This window comes from Panulirus ornatus, chromosome 56, assembly GCF_036320965.1.
Source record: "Panulirus ornatus isolate Po-2019 chromosome 56, ASM3632096v1, whole genome shotgun sequence".
NCBI classification, from domain to species: Eukaryota; Metazoa; Arthropoda; class Malacostraca; order Decapoda; family Palinuridae; genus Panulirus; species Panulirus ornatus.
The window spans coordinates 23707773-23735339 of NC_092279.1; the positions used below are offsets into that span (position 1 = coordinate 23707773).

General features: G+C 43.9%; 2 protein-coding genes across 2 annotated transcripts in view; one reads left to right on the forward strand and one right to left on the reverse strand.

Annotated features, from left to right (window-relative positions):
* LOC139766020 (uncharacterized) overlaps positions 1–23246 on the reverse strand; it is a 74017-nt gene extending 50771 nt beyond the window's left edge. Inside the window, exon 1 of the mRNA XM_071694124.1 lies at positions 22676–23246. Coding sequence (XP_071550225.1) covers positions 22676–23072 — 397 coding nt within the window. The 5' untranslated portion in view covers positions 23073–23246. The remainder of the gene's footprint in view (positions 1–22675) is intronic.
* LOC139766019 (silk gland factor 3-like) lies at positions 23178–27342 on the forward strand. The gene has a single exon (XM_071694123.1). It carries the CDS (start codon positions 23249–23251, stop codon positions 24446–24448), a length of 1200 nt encoding a protein of 399 aa, XP_071550224.1. The 5' UTR covers positions 23178–23248; the 3' UTR covers positions 24449–27342.
* The last annotated feature ends 225 nt before the right edge of the window (positions 27343–27567 follow it).

The window sequence follows — 27567 nt, forward strand, 5'->3', positions numbered from 1 at the left end:
ACTGTGGTTAATATGACACTGTGGCAAATATGACACTGTGGCAAATATGACACTGTGGCCAGTATGACACTGTGGCAAATATGACACTGTGGCCAGTATGACACTGTGGCAAATATGACACTGTGGCCAGTATGACACTGTGGCCAGTATGACACTGTGGCAAATATGACACTGTGGCAAATATGACACTGTGGCAAATATGACACTGTGGTTAATATGACACTGTGGCAAATATGACACTGTGGCCATTATGACACTGTGGCCAGTATGACACTGTGGCAAATATGACACTGTGGCCAGTACAACACCCTGACCAATACTACACTGTGGCCAATACAACACTGTGGCCAATACAACACTGTGGCCAATACAACACTGTGGCCAATACAACACTGTGGCCAGTATGACACTGTGGCAAATATGACACTGTGGCCATTATGACACTGTGGCCAGTATGACACTGTGGCAAATATGACACTGTGGTTAATATGACACTGTGGTTAATATGACACTGTGGCCATTATGACACTGTGGCCAGTATGACACTGTGGCAAATATGACACTGTGGTTAATATGACACTGTGGCAAATATGACACTGTGGCAAATATGACACTGTGGCCAATACAACACTGTGGCCAGTATAACACCCTGACCAATACTACACTGTGGCCAATACAACACTGTGGCCAGTATGACACTGTGGCCAGTATGACACTGTGGCAAATATGACACTGTGGTTAATATGACACTGTGGCCAGTATGACACTGTGGCAAATATGACACTGTGGCAAATATGACACTGTGGCAAATATGACACTGTGGCAAATATGACACTGTGGCCAGTATGACACTGTGGCCATTATGACACTGTGGCCATTATGACACTGTGGCCAGTACAACACCCTGACCAATACTACACTGTGGCCAGTATGACACTGTGGCCATTATGACACTGTGGCCAGTATGACACTGTGGCCAGTATGACACTGTGGCCAGTATGACACTGTGGCAAATATGACACTGTGGTTAATATGACACTGTGGCCAGTATGACACTGTGGCAAATATGACACTGTGGTTAATATGACACTGTGGCAAATATGACACTGTGGTTAATATGACACTGTGGCAAATATGACACTGTGGTTAATATGACACTGTGGTTAATATGACACTGTGGCCAGTATGACACTGTGGCCAGTATGACACTGTGGCAAATATGACACTGTGGTTAATATGACACTGTGGCAAATATGACACTGTGGCAAATATGACACTGTGGTTAATATGACACTGTGGCAAATATGACACTGTGGCAAATATGACACTGTGGCAAATATGACACTGTGGTTAATATGACACTGTGGCAAATATGACACTGTGGTTAATATGACACTGTGACCACTATGACACTGTGGTTAATATGACACTGTGGTTAATATGACACTGTGGTTAATATGACACTGTGGCCATTATGACACTGTGGCCAGTATGACACTGTGGCAAATATGACACTGTGGCAAATATGACACTGTGGTTAATATGACACTGTGGCCATTATGACACTGTGGCCATTATGACACTGTGGCCAGTATGACACTGTGGCAAATATGACACTGTGGTTAATATGACACTGTGGCAAATATGACACTGTGGCAAATATGACACTGTGGTTAATATGACACTGTGGTTAATATGACACTGTGGTTAATATGACACTGTGGTTAATATGACACTGTGGCAAATATGACACTGTGGCAAATATGACACTGTGGCAAATATGACACTGTGGCAAATATGACACTGTGGTTAATATGAAACTGTGGTTAATATGACACTGTGGTTAATATGACACTGTGGCCAGTATGACACTGTGGCAAATATGACACTGTGGCAAATATGACACTGTGGCCATTATGACACTGTGGCCAGTATGACACTGTGGCCAGTACAACACCCTGACCAATGCCACACTGTGGCTAACTGTACACTGTGGTTAGTACAACACCCTGACCAATGCCACACTGTGGCTAACTGTACACTGTGGTTAGTACAACACCCTGACCAATGCCACACTGTGGCCAGTATGACACTGTGGCCATTATGACACTGTGGCCAGTATGACACTGTGGCAAATATGACACTGTGGTTAATATGACACTGTGGCCATTATGACACAGTGGCAAATATGACACTGTGGTTAATATGACACTGTGGCAAATATGACACTGTGGTTAATATGACACTGTGACCACTATGACACTGTGGTTAATATGACACTGTGGCCATTATGACACTGTGGCCATTATGACACTGTGGCCATTATGACACTGTGGCCATTATGACACTGTGGCCAGTATGACACTGTGGCAAATATGACACTGTGGTTAATATGACACTGTGGCAAATATGACACTGTGGTTAATATGGATTTGGGCGTAGGGGAAAACCTTTGCGTAGGCCATCGGCGTGGGAAGAACGTATGGGGAGGTTATCTGGGGGGGGGGGCAGGGAGAGGCATGAGGCTGACTTTGGGATCTCGGGAACGTAACATCGTGGGAGAATAGGAATGTGGGAGTATAGGTGGGGTGGAAGGAGGGCTCCGGGGGAGGTAAAAGGTAACTATTTAGTATGGAGATTATGGAGGTGTAGAGAGGTGCGAAGTTTGTGTGTGTGTGTGTGTGTGTGTGTGTGTGTGTGTGTGTGTGTGTGTGTGTGTGTGTGTGTGTGTGTGTGTGTGTATGTGTGTGTGTGTGGAGAGAGGTGTGTGTGTGTGTGTGTAGAGGGTGCGTGGAAGTATGTGGGAGGGCAGTGAGGAGGGTGTAAGAAATGTGTAGAGTGTGGCGCTGGGAGGTCGTCAAATGTAGACAGTTCGTTGGGGTTGGAGGGATGTTGGTGAGGGAGTGCGTTGGAGTGTGTAGGAGTGTTGAGAGACGGGGGGCGTGGGGGTGGTGTTTGAGGTAAGTGTGTGTGTTTTGGGGAATGAGGAAGTCGAAGGAGGAGGAAGAGAAACAGGAGGAGGAAGAGGAGGAGGTAGAAGAGTGTGTGGAAGCTACATGAAGGAGTTGCAGGTACAGAGAAAGAGAGAAAGAGGGATGAGAGGAAGTTGAATAGCGAACGAATCGGCTGGTGTTCTATGGTGATACGTATGAATGATATGTCTTCGTCATTATCGCTGACGCAGAGAGGAACCTATCACAGAGACAACATCCACCTACAACCCAAGAAATGACCCAACCAGAGCAGTAGGTCTGATACTAGCAATACCAGCACTTCTGAATGAGATGAGTAGTTCTTAGAATCGAAGGAACCAACACTTTTCATAGTCAATTTTTTAAAGAATCCAGTTAACCAACATTACTCAAAGTAGTAGTTCTATAATTCGGACAATCAGAGCTAGACAATCATTCTGTGAATATCATTGTTACCGTCACCAACCCTGGCAACAGCCCCCAAGACCAATGTTGCCAGCACCAGCGCGACACCCAGTGGCGAAGACAACAGTAAAACTGTTTTGTTTCGAGACAAGTCAACGAGATTATTCCTTGCTCTCAAAACACAAGGATTTACTTCAAATATTCTGCCCTGTACGTGTTCCGACCCACCATTTTTTGACAACACGTAAAATCCTCTGACCAGCGCTACGGGATAGGAGATGGGCGCTCTATCCTTGAGATAGAATAGATTTCTCTATCCTGCTCTCTCTCTCACCTGGACAGAGATGAGAGTGGTTCTATAACAAGGACGTCAACATAGACAAGTATGAGAGAGTGAATAACGTTGAAGCGTGTCTATAAAATGAGTGTGTATAGATATAGTCAACAAGTACGAGAGTCTGGATGGCGATAGAATGTATCTATATCGCGGACGTAAATATAGGCAAATGTGGTGGATGAGATAGCGTCAGAATCTCTCTATAACTACGAATGTAAATATAAGAATATGTGTCAGAAGCTTTATTTATACATCCACTCGTAACTAAACGGTATCAGTGGTTAGGGATGGAAGTGAAGTATCATAATGCTCATTATCCATACGCCTCTCAATATAGGGCATAACTACGTGTCACTACGCCAACACTTAACCATTGAATTACTCTCCATTCCCAAAAATATGATGGATAAAGTAAATGAGTCATGCGAATGAAAACACATCGAGTGATCATTCATTGCGAATAAATATATATATATATATATATATATATATATATATATATATATATATATATATATATATATATATATATATATATATATATGTATATATATATATATATATATATATATATATATATATATATATATATAAAGCAAAATCCGTCTTATAAACATTGTCAGATCTCTGTAACCCTATGTACCAATCTTTCATGAACATTTTCCGGTGTATGAGTTACCAGCCGTGGTACTTCATACCTCACCGCTCTCTCATATTTACATATGCTAACCTCACTGGCAGAATACCGTGTGTCCTTATCTTTCACTGATATCATGAGGTCTCCTCCGGCCATTGTATGGGGTATGCGACGGTACTGTAAATTAGATCCTTTCCTCCGCTCCATTCTAGTCGTAGCGTTAAGGACATTATAAGAAGCTGTCACATACTTCCTTCTGTATATGTAAATTAAGCGCGCTAGATTTATCCCGTGTCAGATCTGACTTTTATATGCATATATATATCTTTTTGTTAAGCTGTCGTCATATATATATATATATATATATATATATATATATATATATATATATATATATATATATATATATATATATATCACGTATAACCTTCATTGTTTATATTCTTATATGGTAATGACACATCCTTGGCAACAGATTCGAATCACAATCCCCCACACTTGAAAGATCTTTTTTCTTTTTAACATAGGATTTAAACCTCTTGTTGAATACATATCTGCGTGGGGTCCTGTCTATATACCATTAGATCCCCTACATGCTGCATACATTTAGACTGAGGCACTGGGATATAGACTAAATGTCACTTATAAATTCCGTCAAAGTTTTCGTTGAGTTCGGCTTCAGTATAAGTTGATACATGTCCTCAGTGATGGAAGGTTCCTTGCGTGTCATAAATAAGGTGTTCCAGTGTTGCTTTCCTCCGGCTTTTTGAATATCGGAGTAGGATGAGAGTAAATCAGTTAGCCATATCTATGTATATTTAGTATAACGATAGACCTTGACATATCTGAAGAGACATAGGGGGGTGGGGTGAACAGTAGCTTTCCATTTCCTTTATTCTTTTGTCTTATGAGTAAATGAATATCCATACATGGGTATTTGAGATGGGCTACACATACATATCTATATGTATTTCTCCTGGAATCTCTGTCCACGAAGAGACATTGGTCTTACCACACGACCTCCTCTTTTCCAGATGCTTCTGCCAAAGCTCCGAGCTTGCGCTACTTCCAGTAACAGGGAAATGGCGAAGTCCTACGGAGTGAGAAGTTCTTCGCTAGTCTCGCCAGAGGTGACTTTTTCCCCTTGCGGCGGAACCTCGTGTAGGCAGAGTCCGGTAACATCTTATGCGCAACATACAAATGCTAAGTACCCATTTCTCGACCAGACCCCGAGGGCGAGGATGAACAGCAGGATTGACTGTCGGCCGACTGCCACGCCTAAGACCCGAACCCATGATTTATCGCAGGCTTCTTACCCAGTGAGAAGAGAATGACGTACCCACACGAAGTAACTATAGTAAAGATGGTTAATTACGTCGGTTTGCGGAATGGTAGTTATGTGGATACCGTCAAGGAACGATTTCCTATCAATAGTTAAAAGCAATGAGGGCAGTGGATCACAACAAACCAAAATATGTCTCAAAAACTCTCTCCTTTCGGTGTTCTTGTTTTCGGTGAAGAATATTGCTTTGTATATAAGCATCACATGAGTATCTAGCTACACTATCATAAAACAGAAATGGCAATTGTGTTACATGGACAGGTAGGTTCATCCCAGTTCAGTTCTGGTTTTCTGGAGGATCTGAGAATAGTAATTCTGTACAGAAGATGACAGGGACTGATTTTACTATAAGACTATTGCACCATACCTGCTGGCTAACATATTTCCCCATCATCCATACAACACACCACCCCGGTTACATTTCCCCTTTACTTATAGAACACACCGTCCCGGCTTTAGTTTCCCCAAACAATCCACCATCCCAGCTATACAGGACCATGGACAATATGACAAGCAGTAAGCAGTTTGATCTCTCGCATTCTACCATTACGTTCTCATGGACGTAACTCACTATCTCCATCACCATCATACCAAGAGGGTGTTACCATCACCATCATACCAAGAGGGTGTTAACGTCACTATCACCAGTTCACTGTTATCATCATCATCACTATCATCATCATCACTATCATTATCACAACTACCTCCATCTTAACTACACCACAAATACCATCACAGACACTAGCAGTATTACCATTCATTACCAGCTCTCATCACCATCAACCACTACTAACAGCTCCCACAATAACCACGTCTACTACTGCTACCACTACTACCACTACTACCACTACCATTACTACTACTACTACTACTACCACTACCACTACTACTACCACCACTACTACAGACACTGTCACTATCAAGGCTAAGTTGTACCATCACCATCACCAGCATCACTATGATTATCACAATACTAATCACCATTCTCGTCTTCTCACCGCCATGCTAGTGCTGTCCTTTTCTCCCTTCTCCACAGGTATCATTTCGTCACACATCTGACCGCTGCTTCCCATAGTTTCTGTGTGCAGACCAACCACCACTCGAGGATCGACCGTTATGAAGATTCCTTCGTCTCTTCCTCGAACGGCAAAGCGGTGGAATTCTCTCTCTCTTTCTCTTCCTTCTTTCATTGTCCTTTCTGCCTGTAACCTTTCTACCCAATTTTTCCCCTCATTCTCCCTGGTTCTCATTTCATCCAATGTACACACACACACACACACACACACACATATATATATATATATATATAAGATCATTTAGCGTACACTTTAATCTATGTTAAAAAGATCCATTTTTTATCATTGATTTTTCGTTGAAGCAGATAGTGCAACGTAATTTGTACCACACTTTGACAGTCGCCATCTATAATATACATATATAAACTCTGCAATTCAGTTGATCACTCAATTCCATATAACCTTTTTTATTTTACATGAAGAAAAAAGAGAAAAATGTTCCCATAAAGGGTGACTTTTCATACATTCGCTCACTCTCATAAACAACATTGAGGTAAAAGTTAGAAAAAAAAAAGACACATTGTGATCCGCCTGCGGGGTTGAAAGCTGCGGTATTACCAAAGCCGATCGCTTGCGGCTCCTCTGTAGGGAATTGGACACGCAGTCCTAAGGGAGGTGAAGGGTTGGATCCTCTACCCTACTTGATATAAAAGATTGGATCCTTTTCCCTTCACACCCAATCGTTATAAAGGATTAGATTCTCTAACCCCACTTGGAATAAAGGATTAGATTCTTTACCCCATTTGATATAAAAGATTGGATCCTCTACTCGCCACTTGATAAGACTGATTCAAATTTAAATTTCTCATGAAATGGAAGGTTAGATCTTCTCTGCTCAAAGGTGATTAAATTCTCCTTCCCACCTGAAAGGAGGGATTGGATCCTCTATCCTGCTCTAAGGATTGGATTCTATATATCATATGGCATGGATAATGAGGGTATTTCTACCTTTAGGATATTTGTTTCGCTTCAACTGAGATTACGGAAGCAGAACCTCTATCCTTAGGGGAAAGTTAGAACTCGATCCTTTATTCCCACTGATTGAAATATATGGGATCAGTATCTCCAGTGCTATAGAGGATCACATACCTTATTTCCCGGCGGTATCAGATTCTTTTTTCCACATGATATAAGGCATTATGTCTTTGACTTTAAAGGGATGGGAGGATTGGATTCTTCATAAATAGAGAATTCGACTCCTCAGCCCAGGAACAGATTCTTCCTTCCAAGTGAATAGAAAGGATGTACAATTTTCTCTCTTATTTGATATACAGGATTGGATTCTACATCCTATTCGAAATAAGCTATGTGAATCTATGCTTCAATTTTGAAATAAGGAATTGGATTCTGTTGATCTTACCGATAATAAGAGGTTAGATATCTTGAACTAGAAAAAAAGGGCATTCACCGTCTCACCGAAGAGGAGTACATACCATACACTGTAAGGAATCAAACCCCATATATGATGACGGTGGAAAAAATATATATTCCAACTTTATGTCTTAAAAAGAACAGAAAGAGGATTCTTCACCCTGTTTGAAAGAGGTTTTATGTATAGTATTCAATACTGTCGTCACGAAAAACTGAATCTTACCTAGTGATGATAAATATATGTGTATATATATATATATATATATATATATATATATATATATATATATATATATATATATATATATATATATATATATATATATATATATATACACTCGCTCTGAGCTACCATTATAGAACACTATCTCATCGTCCTCATAAAAGATAGCATCACATTAAGTTGGTAAAGATGTTCCTCATCAACTTTATTATATAAAGAATTTATCTCATAATTTGATCAAAGGAAAATAACAGTCTTTCATCAGTTTGATAAAAGAGTTAAACACGTAATGTTAAATAAAGACGTCTTTCTTTAATTATCCCACTTCATCATCCACTCCGGTGTAAATACACACACACTCACACACACATACACACACACACACACACACACACACACACACACACACATACACACACACACACACACACACACACACACACACACACATATCATAAAAACAGCTGTCGATCAGGTGATTCGAATCAAAATATTTACATTTTCACATCTCACCAAAGCATGATGAGTTATTTCTTTATGGTCAATACATTCCATCCAGTTTTCTATTTACTTCTTCTTATGATGATATGTTGTGTTTATATTCTGTTCTTCTTTATTCTCAGAGTTTGAAATCTCCGCGGACGGCGACCGCCCACCTGTACTGTACTGTACTATGAATTGTAATGTCTATCGTACTGACACAGAGACAAACTGACTCGATCTTTTGTAAGTGGAGATTTCAGAGCTCGTTCAGCACATTGAAACATACTGTTTCCAGCTACCGCGCAAATGTAGCAGGGTTCGAATCCTAGCTTCTTGAAAGGCATTATATGATATATATATATATATATATATATATATATATATATATATATATATATATATATATATATATATATATATACATATATAAACACTATTATGTTACGAGTTATATCATCTTACATACGTGATCAACACATCGAGAAAACCTCCTCTTCCATCCAAAAAATAACTAGTAAATAGGGAAAAAAAAGGAACCTGCAGGAGAAATATTGTTCGTCTTGGCGATATGTCTGGTGGCGTACCTTCCACGAAGGAATTAACACACAGTAAAGGCTGGGCGATAACCTGATATGATACAGAGACACGTACACCTCTGCTGAAGATGCTGCTCTTGTAACCTTATCCTTAGGGTTCAGTATAAATCTAAATGTATATATATATATATATATATATATATATATATATATATATATATATACTTTTTTTCTTTTAAACTATTTGCCATTTCCCGCATTAGCGAGGTAGCATTAACAACAGAGGACTGGGTCTTTGAGGGAATATCCTCACTTAGCTCTCTTCTCTGTTCCTTCTTTTGGAAAATTAAAAAAAAAAATGAGAGGGGAGGATTTCCAGTCCCCCGCTCCCTCCCCTTTTAGTCGCCTTTTACGACACGCAGGGAATACGTGGGAAGTATTCTTTCTCCCCTATCCCCAGGGATAATATATATATATATATATATATATATATATATATATATATATATATATATATATATATATATATATATATACATATATATATATATATATATATATATATATATATATATATATATATATATATATATATATATATATATATATATATATATATATATATATATATATAATGTTCGCCATTTCCCGCGTTAGCGAGGTAGTGTTAAGAACAGAGGACTGGGCCTTAGAGGCAATATCCTCACTTGGCCCCCTTCTCTGTTCCTTCTTTTGGAAAATTATAAAAAACGGGAGGGGAGGATTTCCAGCCCCCCGCTCCTTCCCCTTTTAGTAGCCTTTTGCGACTAAAAGGGGATACGTGCGAAGTATTCTTTCTCCCTTATCCCAAGGGAAAATATATATATATATAAATATATATATATATATATATATATATATATATATATATATATATATATATATATATATTTATTTATATATGACAATCAGCAACTTTTGATGAAGGTAATTAGTACTAACATTAATTACCGCTCGTGGGGTATGGTTGGTGTAATTAGTTATCTCTAATTAAATGATAAAATACATGTAGATAACACGGAGATCGATCAAATGTCCGATAGGGAATATCGGCATTTTACCTCGGCCTGTAGAGAATGATATCGGCTATGATTTCTCTCATGACAAGATAAATCGGCGTTTGTCGCAGATTTGTATGTTGCCATAGCAGGATTTTTATAGTGAATGTATATCATATAAATTGACCTGGTTGATCTAAGTGTGTAGTGAGTGTGTATTTGGACATCAGTGTGATCGGTAAGGTTTATTCCATGTTGTGGGTTTTCATGTCATAGGGATATCGGATACCGGTGTGCGATCGGCAACATGAACCTGCCATCGCAAAAACTGGTGGAGGCTGTGAGATCGGCAGGGTCCATCTGTAATCTAGTGTTGATATCTGAGAATTATCGGGATAAAGTTGTAATAAGCAGGTTTGATTCGTATTATTGGAATATCGGACAACGTTGCGATCGGCATGGTTATTCCGTATTGCACTTCCGATATTACTGAGACATCGAACAGCGCTGCGATCGGAATTGTAGTCCCCATTTATAATTTCAAATCGGCACGATAGAACCGATATTCTAGCGATATCGGACAAGGCTGTAGTCAGTAGGATCATTGTATATGGCAGCTCTGATGTGACAAGAATATCGGACACCAACGCGATCGGTACGTCTGATCAGTTTCAAAGTTCCAGTCTAATGTGACTATTAGAAAGGAACTTTCTATACAATCATTCAAGGATATCGAGGGACGTTCCGATCGATAGAGCAATTTCAAATTATAATCCCGCTATCAAAATCGGTCAGCGTACCGATCGACGAGATTAATTCGCATTATAGTGCCGATGTGGTATGGAAATCGGACAGTTTCAAGATCAGTGCAATTAAATCGGACTAATTGCTCTACTGTTCATCGTGGGTGTAACATACGATAGAGATGTAATCGGCAGATGATAGTCAGTTATCGGGGAGAGAATTTCTTTTTTCTTGGGGGACGGAGGGTGGGTGGGGGGTGGGAGGTGTTGATAAAAAGAGGTTTACTCTAAATCAAAGTCACATTTGATCTTTCAGATTTCTAAAGCGTAATATAATGTGCCGATAAAAAGAGAATTATCTAAATCCACCGATACCCTCACAAAGTAATGTTCTCACGATTTTTTAGGAGTAAAAGAAATATCAAATCGAAAACATTTTACAGGATTTTTCTTTTTTGATAATGAAAAATATAAGAATCTGAAGATTTCATTTTTCTAATGTGATATAGATATTTTATCTTTACAATGCAAGCATGCGTCAGTTTCAACGGCTTATGTTCTGTTTATATATATATATATATATATATATATATATATATATATATATATATATATATATATATATATATATATATATATATATATATATATATCCTCGTATATCATACAAAAAATGGACTCTCTGTAAAGTAAACTTCGTAAATCACTTATCGCATACTTTATGAAGTGTGAGTAAGTGTTTTTTTTCTTCTCTTTTTAATACTTGATGTGGATATTCTTCATTGTAGAAAGAATTGAGATCCTATCACATTCTAATTTGCATGATTGAGGTCTATCATTATTCTATTCCTTTATCGTATCTTTTATCGCGATCATGCATCATAATGATTGATATTATTGCTCTTATCATCATTGTTACTGACAAGGGGCTACTCATAAGTGAGTAGCCTTGTACAATTGCCACCATGGGTAACTCCCATTGGTCAAGCAGTTTACTACATCTTTTGAAGTTATTACTTGGGTTTCACACATATATTCATCTCTTTATCTTTTTCTTTCCTATCATTAGATCATTTCATTATCTCTTAGTTATATGCATATTTTTTTTGTCGTCTTGACGCCTGTGTTCATCATCGCCTTCGACGATATATTACTCTTAATGTCCTTCCCATCCTCCGTTGTTGCTAATGACCCTACTATGATCATAATGATCCCTCAATCACTCATCCATCTGCTCGTTGTTCATGTGTTAATGATAGTCCACATCATACTTTTCTCCCCCCCCCCCCATCTGCACATCGTAAAGTCTCGTGCTTCACATCTCCGCTGGCCTATAGTATTTCATAACTCTTTTACCCTGACAATCCACGAATCAAATACACTTTTTCTGTATCGACTTAGCGCGCCTGCGTTCGTATGCGACGGGCCCCGTGTTTCAAAAGGGGCTTGAGAAATCCCTTGCTTCAGTTCGCAGATGAAGTGTGAGTGACGAATGTCCATTCATTATTCACACCAATTCTTTTACATAAATAGATAAATCATCTTTAGTCTTATGCGCGCACGAAGCCACGATGTTTGACAAGACACGTTCACATCATCTCTTTCAATCTGGGCAGCGAACTGCGTGCAAAATGTTCGTCCATTCATTGATATCATCTAGATGCCAGAGTGAAAAAAAGTTGATCTTCAGTGCGAGTTGTGTGTGTGTGTGTGTGTGTGTGTGTGTGTGTGTTCTATGTTACATACTAGTGAGCCAGATGACTCTCATGGATCAGCTTGCTGTAAATAGTTGAAAAAAAAAGGGCATACATTCAGTTTTCTTACAAAAGTCTAATGAATGATATATATATATCTTGAAGCTGAATACTTTGATATTATGAGTTTACGTGCTCTGTTCAGCGAAGAGCATGGATTCTGGCGGGATTACCTTTCGCTCTTGGAGAGCTACGCATCAGCAAGACACACGCATACAACATGTATGGGGCGATATTAACACGCGATTGCAGGCGGTACATGTGCGCGTTGAACTCTCTCTCTCTCTCTCTCTCTCTCTCTCTCTCTCTCTCTCTCTCTGCCCTCAAATAATTTTCCTCCAACTCCTACAGACCCCTAAAAAAAAAAATCCCTCCTCCCCTCACTCCGGGCACTATGAATCACACAATATATATTTTTCATACCTTCCTTCCTTTACCCTGCAACCACTTTTGGGTGAGGGAGTTGGGGTGATCTGAGTTCAACCATGATATTGTATAGCATTTTCTCCTCCTCCTCCTCCTCCTCATGACCCTCGTGTATAGATATTCACGAATCATGAATTGGCGGTCATTCACACCCATAGCTTCATCATTCAAAAGAGAGAATACAATAAGTCCCATAGAAAAGTGAAGTCTTGGAGTGTTCTTAGCGTCTCATACCTCACAGTGCAAACCTGTATTAGCTATCCCTCCTCCTCATTGGCCCAGATGCCTCGCCTATTCATAAATGTAAATTCAATCGGGACAAGATAGTTGAGGAACGTCCATAAATCCCATGTAATACATTCTTCGTATTGTAATATAGATTTTATGGACATCCATCGTATATTAGTCTTTTTTTTCTCTTTTTTTTTTTTTTAGGTACATTGAATAATTCCATTCACTCGAAACGTCTCAGTTATAAACACTGAGTCAAATTGCGTGTTAGATATGCAGATGTGATGTGTATAGACTTGGCAACAGTGACATACACGTACCTGCCTGCAGATAAGCAGCGAGAGAGAGAGAGAGAGAGAGAGAGAGAGAGAGAGAGAGAGAGAGAGAGAGAGAGAGAGAGAGAGAGAGAGAGAGAGAGAGAGAGAGAGGAGAGAGAGAGAGAGAGAGATGAGCCCATAGCAAATCAGAATGTCAATTAAGGTGAGAATGTCCGTACGGTGTGTGTGTATGTGTGTGTGTGTGTGTGTGTGTATGTGTGTGTATGTGTGTGTGTGTGTATGTGTGTGTGTGTGTGTGTGTGTGTATGTGTGTGTGTGTGTGTGTGTGTGGCGAGTATACTTGTTCCTGTGTATGACCACCTGTGGTTCAGGTATACCTTAGCAACGGGAGAAGATCATACCGACCGCACATCACCACACCCATCTCCTGGCCCCCCTAACTTACGCCCAGATCAAACTCACTTGACTTACAAATGATGCAGTTCATGTAAAGAAAGAAAGAAAGAAAAAAAAAAACGCTCATTGATTTTACACTTCAGACACTCATGTCGTGCAGATTTCAATGCCTAGGATGATGTGGGACGTTGTTTTTTTTTTTCTATATTCATTTTTTATATTCATACGCATCGAACATGGTGATCCTTAGGGGCTGGGTAGATGGCCCAGCCAGCCAGCCAGGCAGGTAAACTGGGTTCTTATGTTATCTTATGAATGAACTTGAGTAGCTTCATGATTACATACGTGGGGGAGTTTTCGTATTTTCTTTTCTTTCACAAATTTAATGATAATCTGATTTACGACCTCGGTGCAATATATATATATATATATATATATATATATATATATATATATATATATATATATATATATATATATATATATATATATATATATATATATATATATATTTATACATATATATATATATATATATATATATATATATATATATATATATATATATATATATATATTTATATATATATATATATATATATATATATATATATACATATATATATATATATATATATATATATATATATATATATATATATATATATATATATCTTTCTCTTCCATGATGAAGAAACAATGAATTATGCCACACAGATTCATAAGGGTTGTCACAATCCTTCGAACTTACAAACAATGAGAGAGAAAGAAAAAAATATATATATATATAAATGCGAAACCACAATTTTCATAATCACCAAATTGAGACAATTGCTGTGAATTTACCATCAGTTTCCCTTCACATTTTCAGAACACTCGTAATTAAAGTGAAAAAAGCTGTCAACCACCGGAAACCATAAATATATATATATATATATATATATATATATATATATATATATATATATATATATATATATATATATATATATATGTGTGTGTGTGTGTGTGTGTGTGTGTGTGTGTGTGTGTGTGTGTGTGTGTGTGTATAACTAAACCACGACACTCACAAAACACACACACACACACACACACAGACACACACACACAACAACCTGGGACTTCGCTATGGAGCGATACGGATATCCGGGAACGGTTTCCCAGCGCTCTACCGAGTTATCCGAACACGACGGAGGAAATATAGGTCTTCCTCTATGTATATGACATAGCGAGGGGGGGGGAGGGGAGCGCTACCTCACCCAGACCACATAGCCCCAAGGTGGACACACGCGGTTCAAACCCACCACCCACACACAACACATACACACACAACACACACACAACACAGCAGCAACACAGCAACTTGCGCTCCCGGACGGGGTCTCTCTCTCTCTCTCTCTCTCTCTCTCTCTCTCTCTCTCTCTCTCTCTCTCTCTCTCTCTCTCTCTCTCTCACTTTCCCAGATTTTTCTCCTTTGTTTCTTGGCGCCTGCTGGAACGGGAGGGAGGGTTGGGGGAGAGAGAGAGAGAGAGAGAGAGAGAGAGAGAGAGAGAGAGAGAGAGAGAGAGAGAGAGAGAGAGAGAGAGAGAGAGAGAGGAGGTGGGGAAGGGGGGGTCAGCTGTGCTTCTGCAGTTGGGTCGCCTCGCGGCACTGGTTTGTATGCGGGGCGACCAGCCAAGCCACAGCGGGAATTTTAACTCGTATCGATCAGAGATGATGGTGTGTTGGTGGTGGTGGTGGTGGTGTAGTGTGGCGCGTTGTGGTGGTGTAGTGTGGTAGTGGTGGTGTCGTAGTATGTATGTGTGGTGGAGGTGGTGATGAGCTTGGTGTCGTCTGCGGTGAGTGATGGGTGATCGAGTGTGGTGGTGGTGGTGGTGGTAGCGGTGGTGGCCGTTGTCGAAGTAGGTGTTGTTAAAGTACGGCGCGGGGAGTTTGTCTCGGGAGGCGAGTGGAGACGCCAAAAAGGGAAGGGAGGTCATGGAAAATCACGGCGGTGAAACACTCCGCCGGGGTCACCTGACGGTGCTGTTGGCGGTAGCGGTGAGGAGGAGGCGGAGGAGGAGGAGGAGAGGGGCTGTTGTCGTGTGTGTGTGTGTGTGTGTGTATACACTTCTACGCCCTCGTGTCCTGTGTGTGTGTGTGTGTGTGTGTGTGTGTGTGTGTGTGTGTGTGTGTGTCTCACTAACTCTCTTCCCGACCCTGTGGCTCAAGCTGCGACGAAGTTGAGGATGACACGACGAAGCTCATTTCCCAGGCTTGATATAAAAGCTGATAAAGCTGAGGTCTCGCCAAAGCTTAAGCGACTTCAACATAAGCTTGCGGAAGCTAAGATGGCACTCACTGGTTCTGGAGTCTGCGGGTCATGTCATCCACCAACACTGAAGTGTGTGTGGCGAGGTAGATGAAATCAATCGCTGAAGAGGGGATTGTTTAAGCGCCAGCCATCGCGCGTTGTGCGCTCAAGCTCAAACGCGATACGACGCCATATAAAGTTAGACACTGCGAGACTTTCGCTATAAAGTTAGACGCAAGACTGATCAATGGCTTTTCTTTGGGGGAGAAAGTAGACTAATGCTTAGGAAGTGCAGCAGACATTAAGGTTTTACTCCTATGTGAGTCCTTGCGATCATTTTCACCATCGGAATATTCATTCTCAAGATCAAGCGATAGAGATCTTCTGTCGGCACGTCGTGAGCGGTTATCTGAATAGACAAAAATGAAATAGATAGATAAAAAAAAATAGCAGACACACACACACACATACGTACCTTTGAATTCTTGACTAACGAGATTTAGAACACTTAAAATCCCACTAGGAGTATGAGCACAAAGTTCCAATATGGCATAAAAAAACGAAAATATTCTCTTTGATACGGACGTACACGTCCTTAACCCTTTCTTCCAAACACTTTTTCGTCCGTTGCTGGGCCGAGGCAGACACACACACACGCACACACACACACAGACACACGAGCCTCGTCGTCAAACAAGCTCGTCTCTCAACAATTCCTTGTTTCTAATTAACGCACTGTGAGAATCGCAACATGACGCTCATTGAGATAAGCTGCTTCTTGATGCGTAGATTGCGTAAAAAAAAAAGAATATCAAATTCCATGTGAGGTAGTTTGAAGGTGATGTGTCTATATCATCTCGGAATTCCTTCTTTGGGATCTTTACCGGTACCCGGGGAGTGTGTGCACCAGCTGCCAATGACCTAATAGATGTATGCCTTGTGTTACCGTTGATGTCACCAGCTGTGATGGATGTTCTGCTTTCAAGCACCCACCAGCTGGGGATGATATGCACACACGATCAGCTAGCTGCTGTGTTACTCTATGGTGTGGCCACCTGTGACGGAGGGTGTGCGGTTGCATAATAAATTTGCGTTAAATTTTATAACACCGAATGTTACCATCTGCGTAACCCCTGTACCAACTGCTGTGACGAGTTAAGTTACCCGCTATTAGCTTCGTCACACCGGTAACCCCCAGGTGTGACGGAGAACGTACCCGCTAACACCACCGTCACAACGGAACCTCAACTGTTACGGGATAGATATACGGTAAATGTTACGTCATAACGGTACGACGGTCTGTTACGGAGGATAAACCCCGCTGACAGTAACGTCACAACAACACCTCCACCTGTGACGCCAGCTGTGACGCAGGATGTACTCACTAACAGTCCATCTTTGACAACAGATACACCTGCCAACAGCTGCGTCACATCAGCACCTCCAGCTGTGACGCGAGGGAGTACCCGCTAACACCCGCGTCACACCACTACCACCAGCTGTGACGGGAGATGTATACTCCTGTACTCCTTCCTAATCATCTAACGAGGAGGAGAACCAATGCCTCATTAACATGGGGAACCCAACGTGATGAGGAGTTGACCAACACGTCCACAAACAGAACGAGAAACTCAAAGCCTCGACCACGATTAGAACCGAATGATAAAGAAACCGAGATAACGTTTGCGTCATTCACATACACACACACACACACACACACACACACACACACACACACACGACGCCACTGTGGATGGATGACGAGGAAATTTACGTTACTCTACAACGTATGTGATGCACTTTGGATCTACGTCTCCCACGAGACTTTGTTTTGGAAACGATCATGTTCCAGTAACAGGATGTATGTTGTTCCGATTTTCTTTTTCCTTGTCAGTTCGCTTTTACGCACAACAGCGGGACATTATTGTCTTTCTTATCATACCGATTGGACGCGCAGCGCTGCCTTACGGAGCTATTGAGAGTTAACGGACGCAGACGCGGGTGCTTGGCGTTGCGTTGCGTTGCGTTGCGTTCGAACGTTGAAGGGAGAAGAGCGGCGAGTTGTGTGCTAAGACGCTGACGAGAGACGCCTGTAGTAGTAGTAGTAGTAGTAGCAGCAGCAGCATTGGTAGTAGTAGTAGTAGTAGTAGTAGTAGTAGTAATAGTAGTAATAGAAGCGAGATACACGACTGGATTTTACTATACGAGTCGCGAAGATGAAAAAGAAAGAAGAAGGATTCAGTAGCGACTAAATGTTGATCCTAAATCTAATTTGGGTACGCTCGGGTAAGCCGTCGTCAGCTGCTGACGGTGTATAGCTGAGGGTGATGGAAGGAGGGCGCGGTAGCGATCGAAGTAACTCCGTCATGGAGCTGAAGAGCGACGTGTGTTTTTCTTTTTTGTTAAGCTTCGCGGAGGAGCTGTATGTCAGCGGAGAACCAGGGAACGGAACGCTTTAAAAGGCTTTTGAGCGAATCAGTTGTTGTTTACTACTGACGGAGTAGCAGAAGGCGGGCGGGCCCGGCGGTGGTGAGTGTGGGGTGCGGCGCGCCTGGCTTGCCTCCTCAGGTGCACAAGCTGTCATTCCCAGCCGGCATAATGAGTGTGAGGGGGAGAGTGTGAGGCATAGAAGACGGAGAGAAGGAAGAGGAGGCGGAGGAGGAGGAGAAGGAAGAGGAGAGGAGGAGGAGGAGGAGGAGTAGGAGGATGAGGAGAGGAGGAGAGTGAGAGGAGGAGGAGGAGGAGGAGGAGAGGAAGAGAGGAGTAGAGGAAAAGGAAGGGATAGGAAGAGAAGATATATAAGTAGATGATCAAGAGAGACAAAAGGAGGGGGGGGGGAGGGAAGTGGAGAGAGAGAGAGAGAGAGAGAGAGAGAGAGAGAGAGAGAGAGAGAGAGAGAGGAACAACTGAAGGGCGCCACTCACCAGGCGCCCCCCGCCGCCACAACACACTCATACTCTCTCTCTCTCTCTCTCTCTCTCTCTCTCTCTCTCTCTCTCTCTCTCTCTCTCTCTCTCTCTCTCTCTCTCCCTTCCAAAAAGCCAATACATTCATCAGCTGCCTCTCGTTGCGATGACTCGTGTGCGAGCCCGGGAGGAGGACGGGTTAAAACGAGCGGAGTGCAGGCGACAAACAGTTCATTACCGCAATGACGCTGGTGATTAGAGAGAGAGAGACACACACAGACACACACACACACACAGACATACACACACAACCCTCCCCTCACCACGCAAGTCTGAGGCCGTCTCGCTCCCTTACAGCCAGATGCAATAACGCGGTAGAGGCCCCCGGTGTAATTAAGGATGATTACAAAAAAAAAAGAGAAAAAAAAAAAGAGAGAAAATGAAAAGGCGTCAAGATGTGACTGCGCTGGGAGGGTGCGGGGGCGGAGGTGAGGTGAAGAGGTGGAAGTCAATAGTGATTTGTTGGCTTCACATACGTACGTCCTGGGGGCCGTTGTTGGCGAGTGGAAAGGACTCCGTGATCTGGTGCACTACTGGGGTATTGAAGGAGGAGGAGGAGGAGGAGGCGTCGCGTACATACGATAGCTAAAGCTAAGAGGATGATGCTCCTCCCGCCGTAATCACAGATGATTGGCTAATCGGGAGGCTGCGATCATCACGCTTACAACACAGATCATCACGTAAAATAATCCTCCATTATGTACGATAATCAAATTATATATATATATATATATATATATATATATATATATATATATATATATATATATATATATATATATATACAAGATCGTTAACAATTAAAAGTATGTTTGTAATGATTCATTAACAAAATCCACAATGAAATTCGACTGAGAATAGAAAATTGGGGATAGATAAATGTTGAATATTACATTGAATGTTAAAACGATCTTAAAAATTGATGTTACATTATTATCTACTATTTATGTGGGGCGTAGGGGAGGAGAAGGGGCAGGGGGGGTTGGTTGGTTACAATGTACAGCCAAGTGTAAGTAGATTCCAAGTAGAAAGCTGTTAAGTGTGGGTTCTCTACATTGCATTCACCAGCGCGCAAGTTGCGCTCACAACAGCGCGTTCACATGGACTCTTCTGTACTCACCAGTGTTTACGACGTGATGTTTTTTGCGCCATGGTCGCGCTGAGAGGCGTTCTTATCTTGGCGGTCACAATGACGCGTTCACAATATCCTCCAGACATAGGGCGTTCGCATCTTGGCAATCATGACTGCGCGTCCAGTTTATCTTCAAGATGCTGGAGTTCAGGTCCGGCCGAACGCGACGACGCGTTCATCTTGACTTGCGATCGCGGCGACGCGTTCATATCCTCACGTACTCGGCGTTCGCATCTTTGCGACGACACGTTCCGTTTACTCCTCTTTCGCCACCGAGGCGACGCGTTCTAAAATAACGAAAACTAAAACGAAAGAAAAAAAAAATCACGACCAAGACGACGGTTCAACAGAACGTCAGGTTGAAAATAGATCTCCCTGAGACGGAGCGTTCAAAAAGCGTTCAGATCACAAAATAATCAAATCCCTTTTTCTTTTTTTTTTTGAACGACGCGATCACATCGAAGGGGTTGCCGAAGGAAGTGGCGCTTGGGGGGGAGGGGGGAGGGGCGCGCGGCAGTGCCAGTGGCGGAGGTCGACATTGTCGTCCTCCGCCAGTGCCACTGCACTTCATGGCTGGCCATTTGGCACGAAGGATGGGAACCAGAGACACATAACATAAGACACATCTATAAACACACACCTGACGGAGTCTGGTGTGTGTGTGTGTTTGTGTGTGTGTGTGTGTGTGTGTGTGTATATATATATATATATATATATATATATATATATATATATATATATATATATATATATATATATATAAAGTAATGACATTGCACATATATGAATATATAAAGTTAAGAGAAGGGGGAGGGAGTAGGGTAGTGATAAGAGAGTGTAAAACTCTCTCTCTCTCCCGGTAACACAGAAATAGTAATCACACACACACACACACACACACACACGCACACACACACACTTATTCAAGTGACCCCCGGAGAGTACTTGAGACAAATCAACTCCTCTTTCCCTCCCACCCCAGACACTGACACTTCCTTCACCCCTCACAATCAACCCCAATACATAGGTAAATCCATCCCTCTCTCTCTCTCTCTCCTGCCCCCCCAAAAACAACAACAACAACAACAACAACAATAAGAGATTCACACACAACCCAACACTCACAGCGACATCACCTGGCGAGTTGATTTTTCCCCCCCCCCCGAGACCATTTTGGAAATTCACGAAGCCATAAAAGATACAAAACAGCCTCTTAAAACATATATATATATATATATATATATATATATATATATATATATATATATGAAAAAACGCGGTGGGGGGGGAAGGAGGGGAGGAGGGGGGAAGGGAAGAGAAGGGCTTAGAAGGAGGAGGTGGAGGATGGAGGGAGGGAGGGAGGCAGATCATGACACCCGTTGCTGGCTCTGTGTGCTGAAAAGGCCTAAAACCTGATTCACTTAACAAAAATTAACAGACCCATTAAAAGAAAAACTAAAAAAGTAGAAAAAAACAATAACCAACCACAAAATCATGCACCGTATTACTGGTGAATCGACTATACATCTCTCTTAGAATCTATGGCGTTACTGTATCATTACTGTATCAAAAAACAAAAAACAGATACAAAACTGCGTCATGAAAACAAACTTACCCGAGATTGAAAAAAACGAAGGAAAAGAAAGAAAGAAAAAAAAAACAGAGGAGATTCCTGGCCCGTAATTGCGGAGCGAGGCGGCACCACATCCCATATCAACAAAAACAAGGGGTTCAGCTCGTCACTGCTTTCCGAAAAAAAAAGTAAAAAAAAAAAAAGCGGTAGAAAACAAAACAAAACCAAAAAAAAAAAAGACTTAAAGAAACGGTTGTGAGAGTGTGGGAGGGTGAGTAGTGGTGGTGAGGTGAGGGAGGAGGAGGAGGAGGAGGAGATGATGTGTGTCGTCAGGGGTCTTTGCGATTAAGAATTATTTGCTTCCAGTTATCATAATCCTTCCGGGGGAGATTATCAAGTTATTTGAATAATTGGTTGTTGCGTGTGAGTGATGGTGTCGGTGGTCATGCGGGGAGAGAACCCACCTGCCAGAGGAGGCGGAGAGAGGCGGCGGGAGGACGGCACGCGCCGGGCCCGGCTACCGCCGACCTGCAAGTAAACAAGCAGCGGACACTGGGGGGAGGAGCTAACCTTAGCTCCGCCTGCCACGCCGTACATCACTCTCCCGCCGCCGTGGCTCCTCCCACACTCACTCGAGCGGAACATCTGCTTCTTTCCTGGGCGAATTTTCAGGAAAGACAACGGATTTGGTCCTTTCTGTCCATGTCTCCTTGTCCTGGGACGCGTTACAGAAGCCTCCCGACGGGTAGCGGGTAGAATCATCCTGAGGGTTGGACAGAACTGAGTTGGGACGGAAAAGACCAACAGTATCCGTCTACGGTTCCTGTCCGCAAGCGCACCAATGAGGTAACCGGGTAGCATGACGTCACGCACGGCTAGGCTCTGTCCCCGGCATGGACCAATCGGGAGGGAGGTGTTGTTGGTGGGCGGGGCTAGCCACCGTCCGTCGGTCGCAGCGCGCAAGTGTACTTCAGTTGTGAGTTTGTAGGCAGAGTCGCGGTCAGACTGTTTGCAAGTCTGATCAGACTTGCTGTGTAATGGCTACAACAACTTACATCGCATCAAGTGCAGTGTGTTCTGATCCAGTCAGTGTGCCAGACTGTCTCACCATGAACATAGTTAACACTCAGGGGTATGGGCGCGAGGCCCACGAAATGAAGTATATGCCCCAGCACCAGGCGCCCATGGCCCACAACCCATGGGTGAGTCTACCTCCGTCAGACCCAGGTCACTGGGCCATGCACCCACACCCGGGTCTTCACCAGGACATCAAGCCTCAACCTTCAGAAGTGGCCATCCACCACCGTCCTCCTCACCACATGCCCCACAGCTGGCAGCCGCCCGTCTCCTCACCTTATAGCTTGACGACGGGTAACGGCGGCTCTCCGTTGGGCCATCATGCGGCCGCCTACGCTATGAACGGGATGCTGCCTCACCAGATGCACCCGGGGCACCTGAGGGATATGCACTGCGAGTCCCCCGTCACACCAGACCACCACGTTCACCACGAAGTCGAGGAGGAGACACCAACCAGCGACGATTTGGAACAGTTCGCCAAGTCCTTCAAACAGAGGCGTATCAAGCTGGGCTTCACGCAGGCGGACGTCGGCTTGGCCCTGGGCACCCTCTACGGTAACGTCTTCTCTCAGACCACAATCTGTAGGTTCGAGGCTTTACAGTTGTCCTTCAAGAACATGTGTAAGCTGAAGCCCCTTCTTATGAAGTGGTTGGAAGAGGCCGACTCCACCACGGGCAGCCCCACGTCCATCGACAAGATCGCCGCCCAGGGGAGGAAGCGCAAAAAGCGGACCTCCATAGAGGTGTCTGTGAAAGGGGCCCTAGAACAGCATTTTCACAAGCAACCCAAACCGTCGGCACAGGAGATCTCACAGTTGGCAGACACCTTGCAGCTGGAGAAGGAAGTGGTCCGAGTGTGGTTCTGCAACAGACGACAGAAAGAGAAGAGGATGACGCCTCCAATACTGGGGCAGGGGCCTGAAGGACAGGGCGTGAACAGCACGCCACCGGGGCCAGGACAACAGATCACGCCCACGCCAGACTACGGACAGCCCAGGTCAGTAGAACTTCCTCGGGAACTGAAGTACCCAGGCTACACCCACCAGACGATGCATGGGTCCCCTACACATCTCCCGCCTCAACATTCCCCGCCCGGACCCCTACTGTCGCCGCAGATGCCACCCCATAGCGTGGCACCTGCGCACGCGGTCTCCCACTGATGGTCGCTAAACCTGTGGCAGGAGCCAGCGTAGTGACCATCATCTTAAGGGAGCCTCGAATGCTCCTACAGGACTCGACCTACCAACCCTCACGTGACTTCTTGCCGCCAACACCTGGCTGGAACTCTTGAGGGGCCGAGGCGCGGGCGCTCCTGCAGCGCTCGTTGCCGCTCCTGCCGGTAGTAGGCGAGTCCCGCACACCTCTAGTCCCCGGGCTGGCCAGCCTGGCCCTTCCTCGGGAGGAAGGCGGCCCCCGAGCGGCCAGATCATCAACACAAAACCCAGATTCTTTACCAGGCAGAAAACTGGTTGTGTCCATGCGTGTGAAAACTCCTTCGGTGATAAACCTATTTTCTGTAGACTAACCTCGTGCTGAGCTGAGGCAGTGTATAAAGATATGAACCTTTTTTTCCAAAAACAACAAAAAAACCCCAACAAAAACAGAAGCATCATTCCATACTTCGCCAGACATAGGCTCATCTGATCGACTCTTACTTGGAGTTCGCAGTCAGAGATTATTCCCGCGATTCCTCCAGTGAGACGCTGAAGTAGTAGTGTACAGACAGAGCTTCATCTTACGTGTGTACATTGTGTAGCGGTTACCTCGAGTTTTTTGTGTGCGTGTTTGGAACCCTCCAGAGAGGGTGTGTGGCGGCGGGAGGCGGCAGCAGCTGCTGCGGGCGGGCTCCTGGGCGGCTAAGCCCCGACACCTGGCCCCCCCCCCGTGGGCGGCCTCCGTACCGCCCACCCACACGCTACACACTCATCCCCCCCATCACGAAATGAAAGAAAAAATAAAGACTGATCGGTGGTGTTAGCGGGAGAGAGAGACAGACAGACAGAGAGAGAGAGAGAAGTGTTGCGCGTCCGTCCGTGATGGCGAGAGCAGCAGCAGCAGCAGCAGCTGGCCCTGCCACCACCACCACCCGCGCCCACATGCCGCTACCCCGCCCACCCTCGCCTCCCCACCCCATCGACTGTCTAGGTGTGGCAAGTATATAACTTATCTCTTGGGAAGGATCTGTGTGTGTGGTGAGAGAGGGCGAGGAGTAGGAGGAGAAGGAGGAGGAGGAACCGTCTGGTGAGTGTTGGGAGGCCGCTTTGGCCCGCCGCCCACCACCCTGTACATAGTCACCCGTGTAAATACAGGAGAACCCGTGACGGCGAGGACGACCCCAGGCTCGCTACACTTGTGATATGTCTCAAGAGCTGAATTTATAATAATTTCATTGTAATATATGTATCATTCATACTTAGAATAACCCCCTGAGTATATTTAGTTTGTGTTGACTGTTCCCGCTATTGCTAATACGTCGGAGTGGACACGGTGCAGTGTTGTGTTGTGGTTGGTATGTACAATCTATGCCGCCCTCTTTTTCCCCCCCTCCCTGCGGAGCATTTGGCCATCGCTGCTGCCGCCTCCGCCGCCGCCGCTGCCGCCGCCGCGCCCCTCACGACCCACCCAGAGCGGCGGTGGGTGGCCAGCGGTGGCGGCAATCCCTGGCGACCCGCCCCAGCCCAAGGCAACGTCCCTCCTCAAACCTTCAAGGAAGCCGGACGGCGGACGCCTCTACAGTGTCGACGCCTTGTGGGTCCCGGAGAAGCTGATCCACCTGCGAGACCCACCAGCTCCACCACCTGTGTGTGTTGTGTGCGTGTGTGTGTATGTGTGTGTGGAGGTGTGTGTGTGTGCCATCTTAGAAGACCAGCACCACCTGAGACCTCCAAGGGGACACCACCTCCCCGTAGCTGTACAGCGGTTGGTGGGGAGGGCGCGTAGTGCTGTGCAGCTGTGACGCGCCATCCTCCCCTGCTGCATGGAGGTACCCGCGGGTTCCCACCCTTGTCCAGCGCGCCCCTCATTCCTCCTCCCCTCCGGGGTCTCCCCAGTGCTGATCTATTGACCCGTCGATGCCGCAGACTTCGTCAGGGCGACTGTGACTCTCGCCGCCTCCTGCAGTAGAGCGGCCCGAGCTCTTGGGCTCCTCCTGCTATACTTTGAGGGAGTCCTTCTCAGGTCTCCCTCCTCCCTCCCTTCCCACCCCACACCTCCCTCCTCCACAAGGAGCCTTCGTAAGGTTCTCCCGGTGTTCAGCACGGGGGGAGAGAGAGAGAGGGGCAGGAGGAAGAGCCGGGGTGAGAGGATACCATCGCTCTCCCTCCCTCCCTCCCCTCCCTCCCATCGTCCAGTGGCTACCCAGTGTGTCTACACACACACAGTGGGTTCTGGTTGGGGGGAGGACGGATACCAACAGTGGGGGAGAAGGAGGGGGAGGGTAGGTAACTGGTTGCTGGTGGTGGTGGTGGTGGTGGTAGAGAGATGGTATAGTGTTGGTGGTGGTAGAGGATGGCTCCTTTACCTACCACCCCACACACACACACACACACACGCACTCACTCACTCACTCACTCACGCACCCCTCGTGATGGTGGGGGATACAGGTGCCCCTCTCTGCTCAACGACGCACCCTGTCTGTGTTTGTTATTAATGTTCTGAATGTCTGTACGAGGCTCTATAGTAAACTTAGCAGGTGTCATGATCCTGGCCGACTACGTATGTTGCAAGCTGTTGTGTCAGCAACAATTACTACCGCGATGTAGCCCCGAAACGGGTAAACCAAATGCTATTGAGGACTCATATTTAAAATGCTGCAGCAGTGAATACATTCGAAAACATCTTCATAGGTACAGAAAGGACTATATACCCTGTGAACTTTGTTTGTGTGTTAAAGTACAAAGGATCACGATTAAAAAAAAATAAATAAATAAATAAATAAATAACAGAGAAATTTAAATCTCCACGTAAGGAGAATTACATGGAAATATGTAGTCAAGAATTGTACATAACCTTGTATTAAACTTATTATGAATAATAAAAGAAAAATTTGTCTATACATTGGGTTTAATTTGACACCAGAATGATGACGACGAGGATGATAATGATGATGATAATGATGATGATGAGAGAATGAAAATTGATGGAAAGAAATCTTGAAAATGAAAACACTACTACATAAAATCTCTCAAAGTTTTAAAAAAAAAACTACAAGATCTACTTTGAATGAATGTAATCATCAAACTCTACAGATTTTGATAGATTCTTTGAAGGAAGAAAAAAA

Coding starts and splice junctions, on each gene's coding strand:
- LOC139766019 (XM_071694123.1), top strand. CDS start 23,249: ATGGCTACAACAACTTACATCGCATCAAGTGCAGTGTGTTCTGATCCA.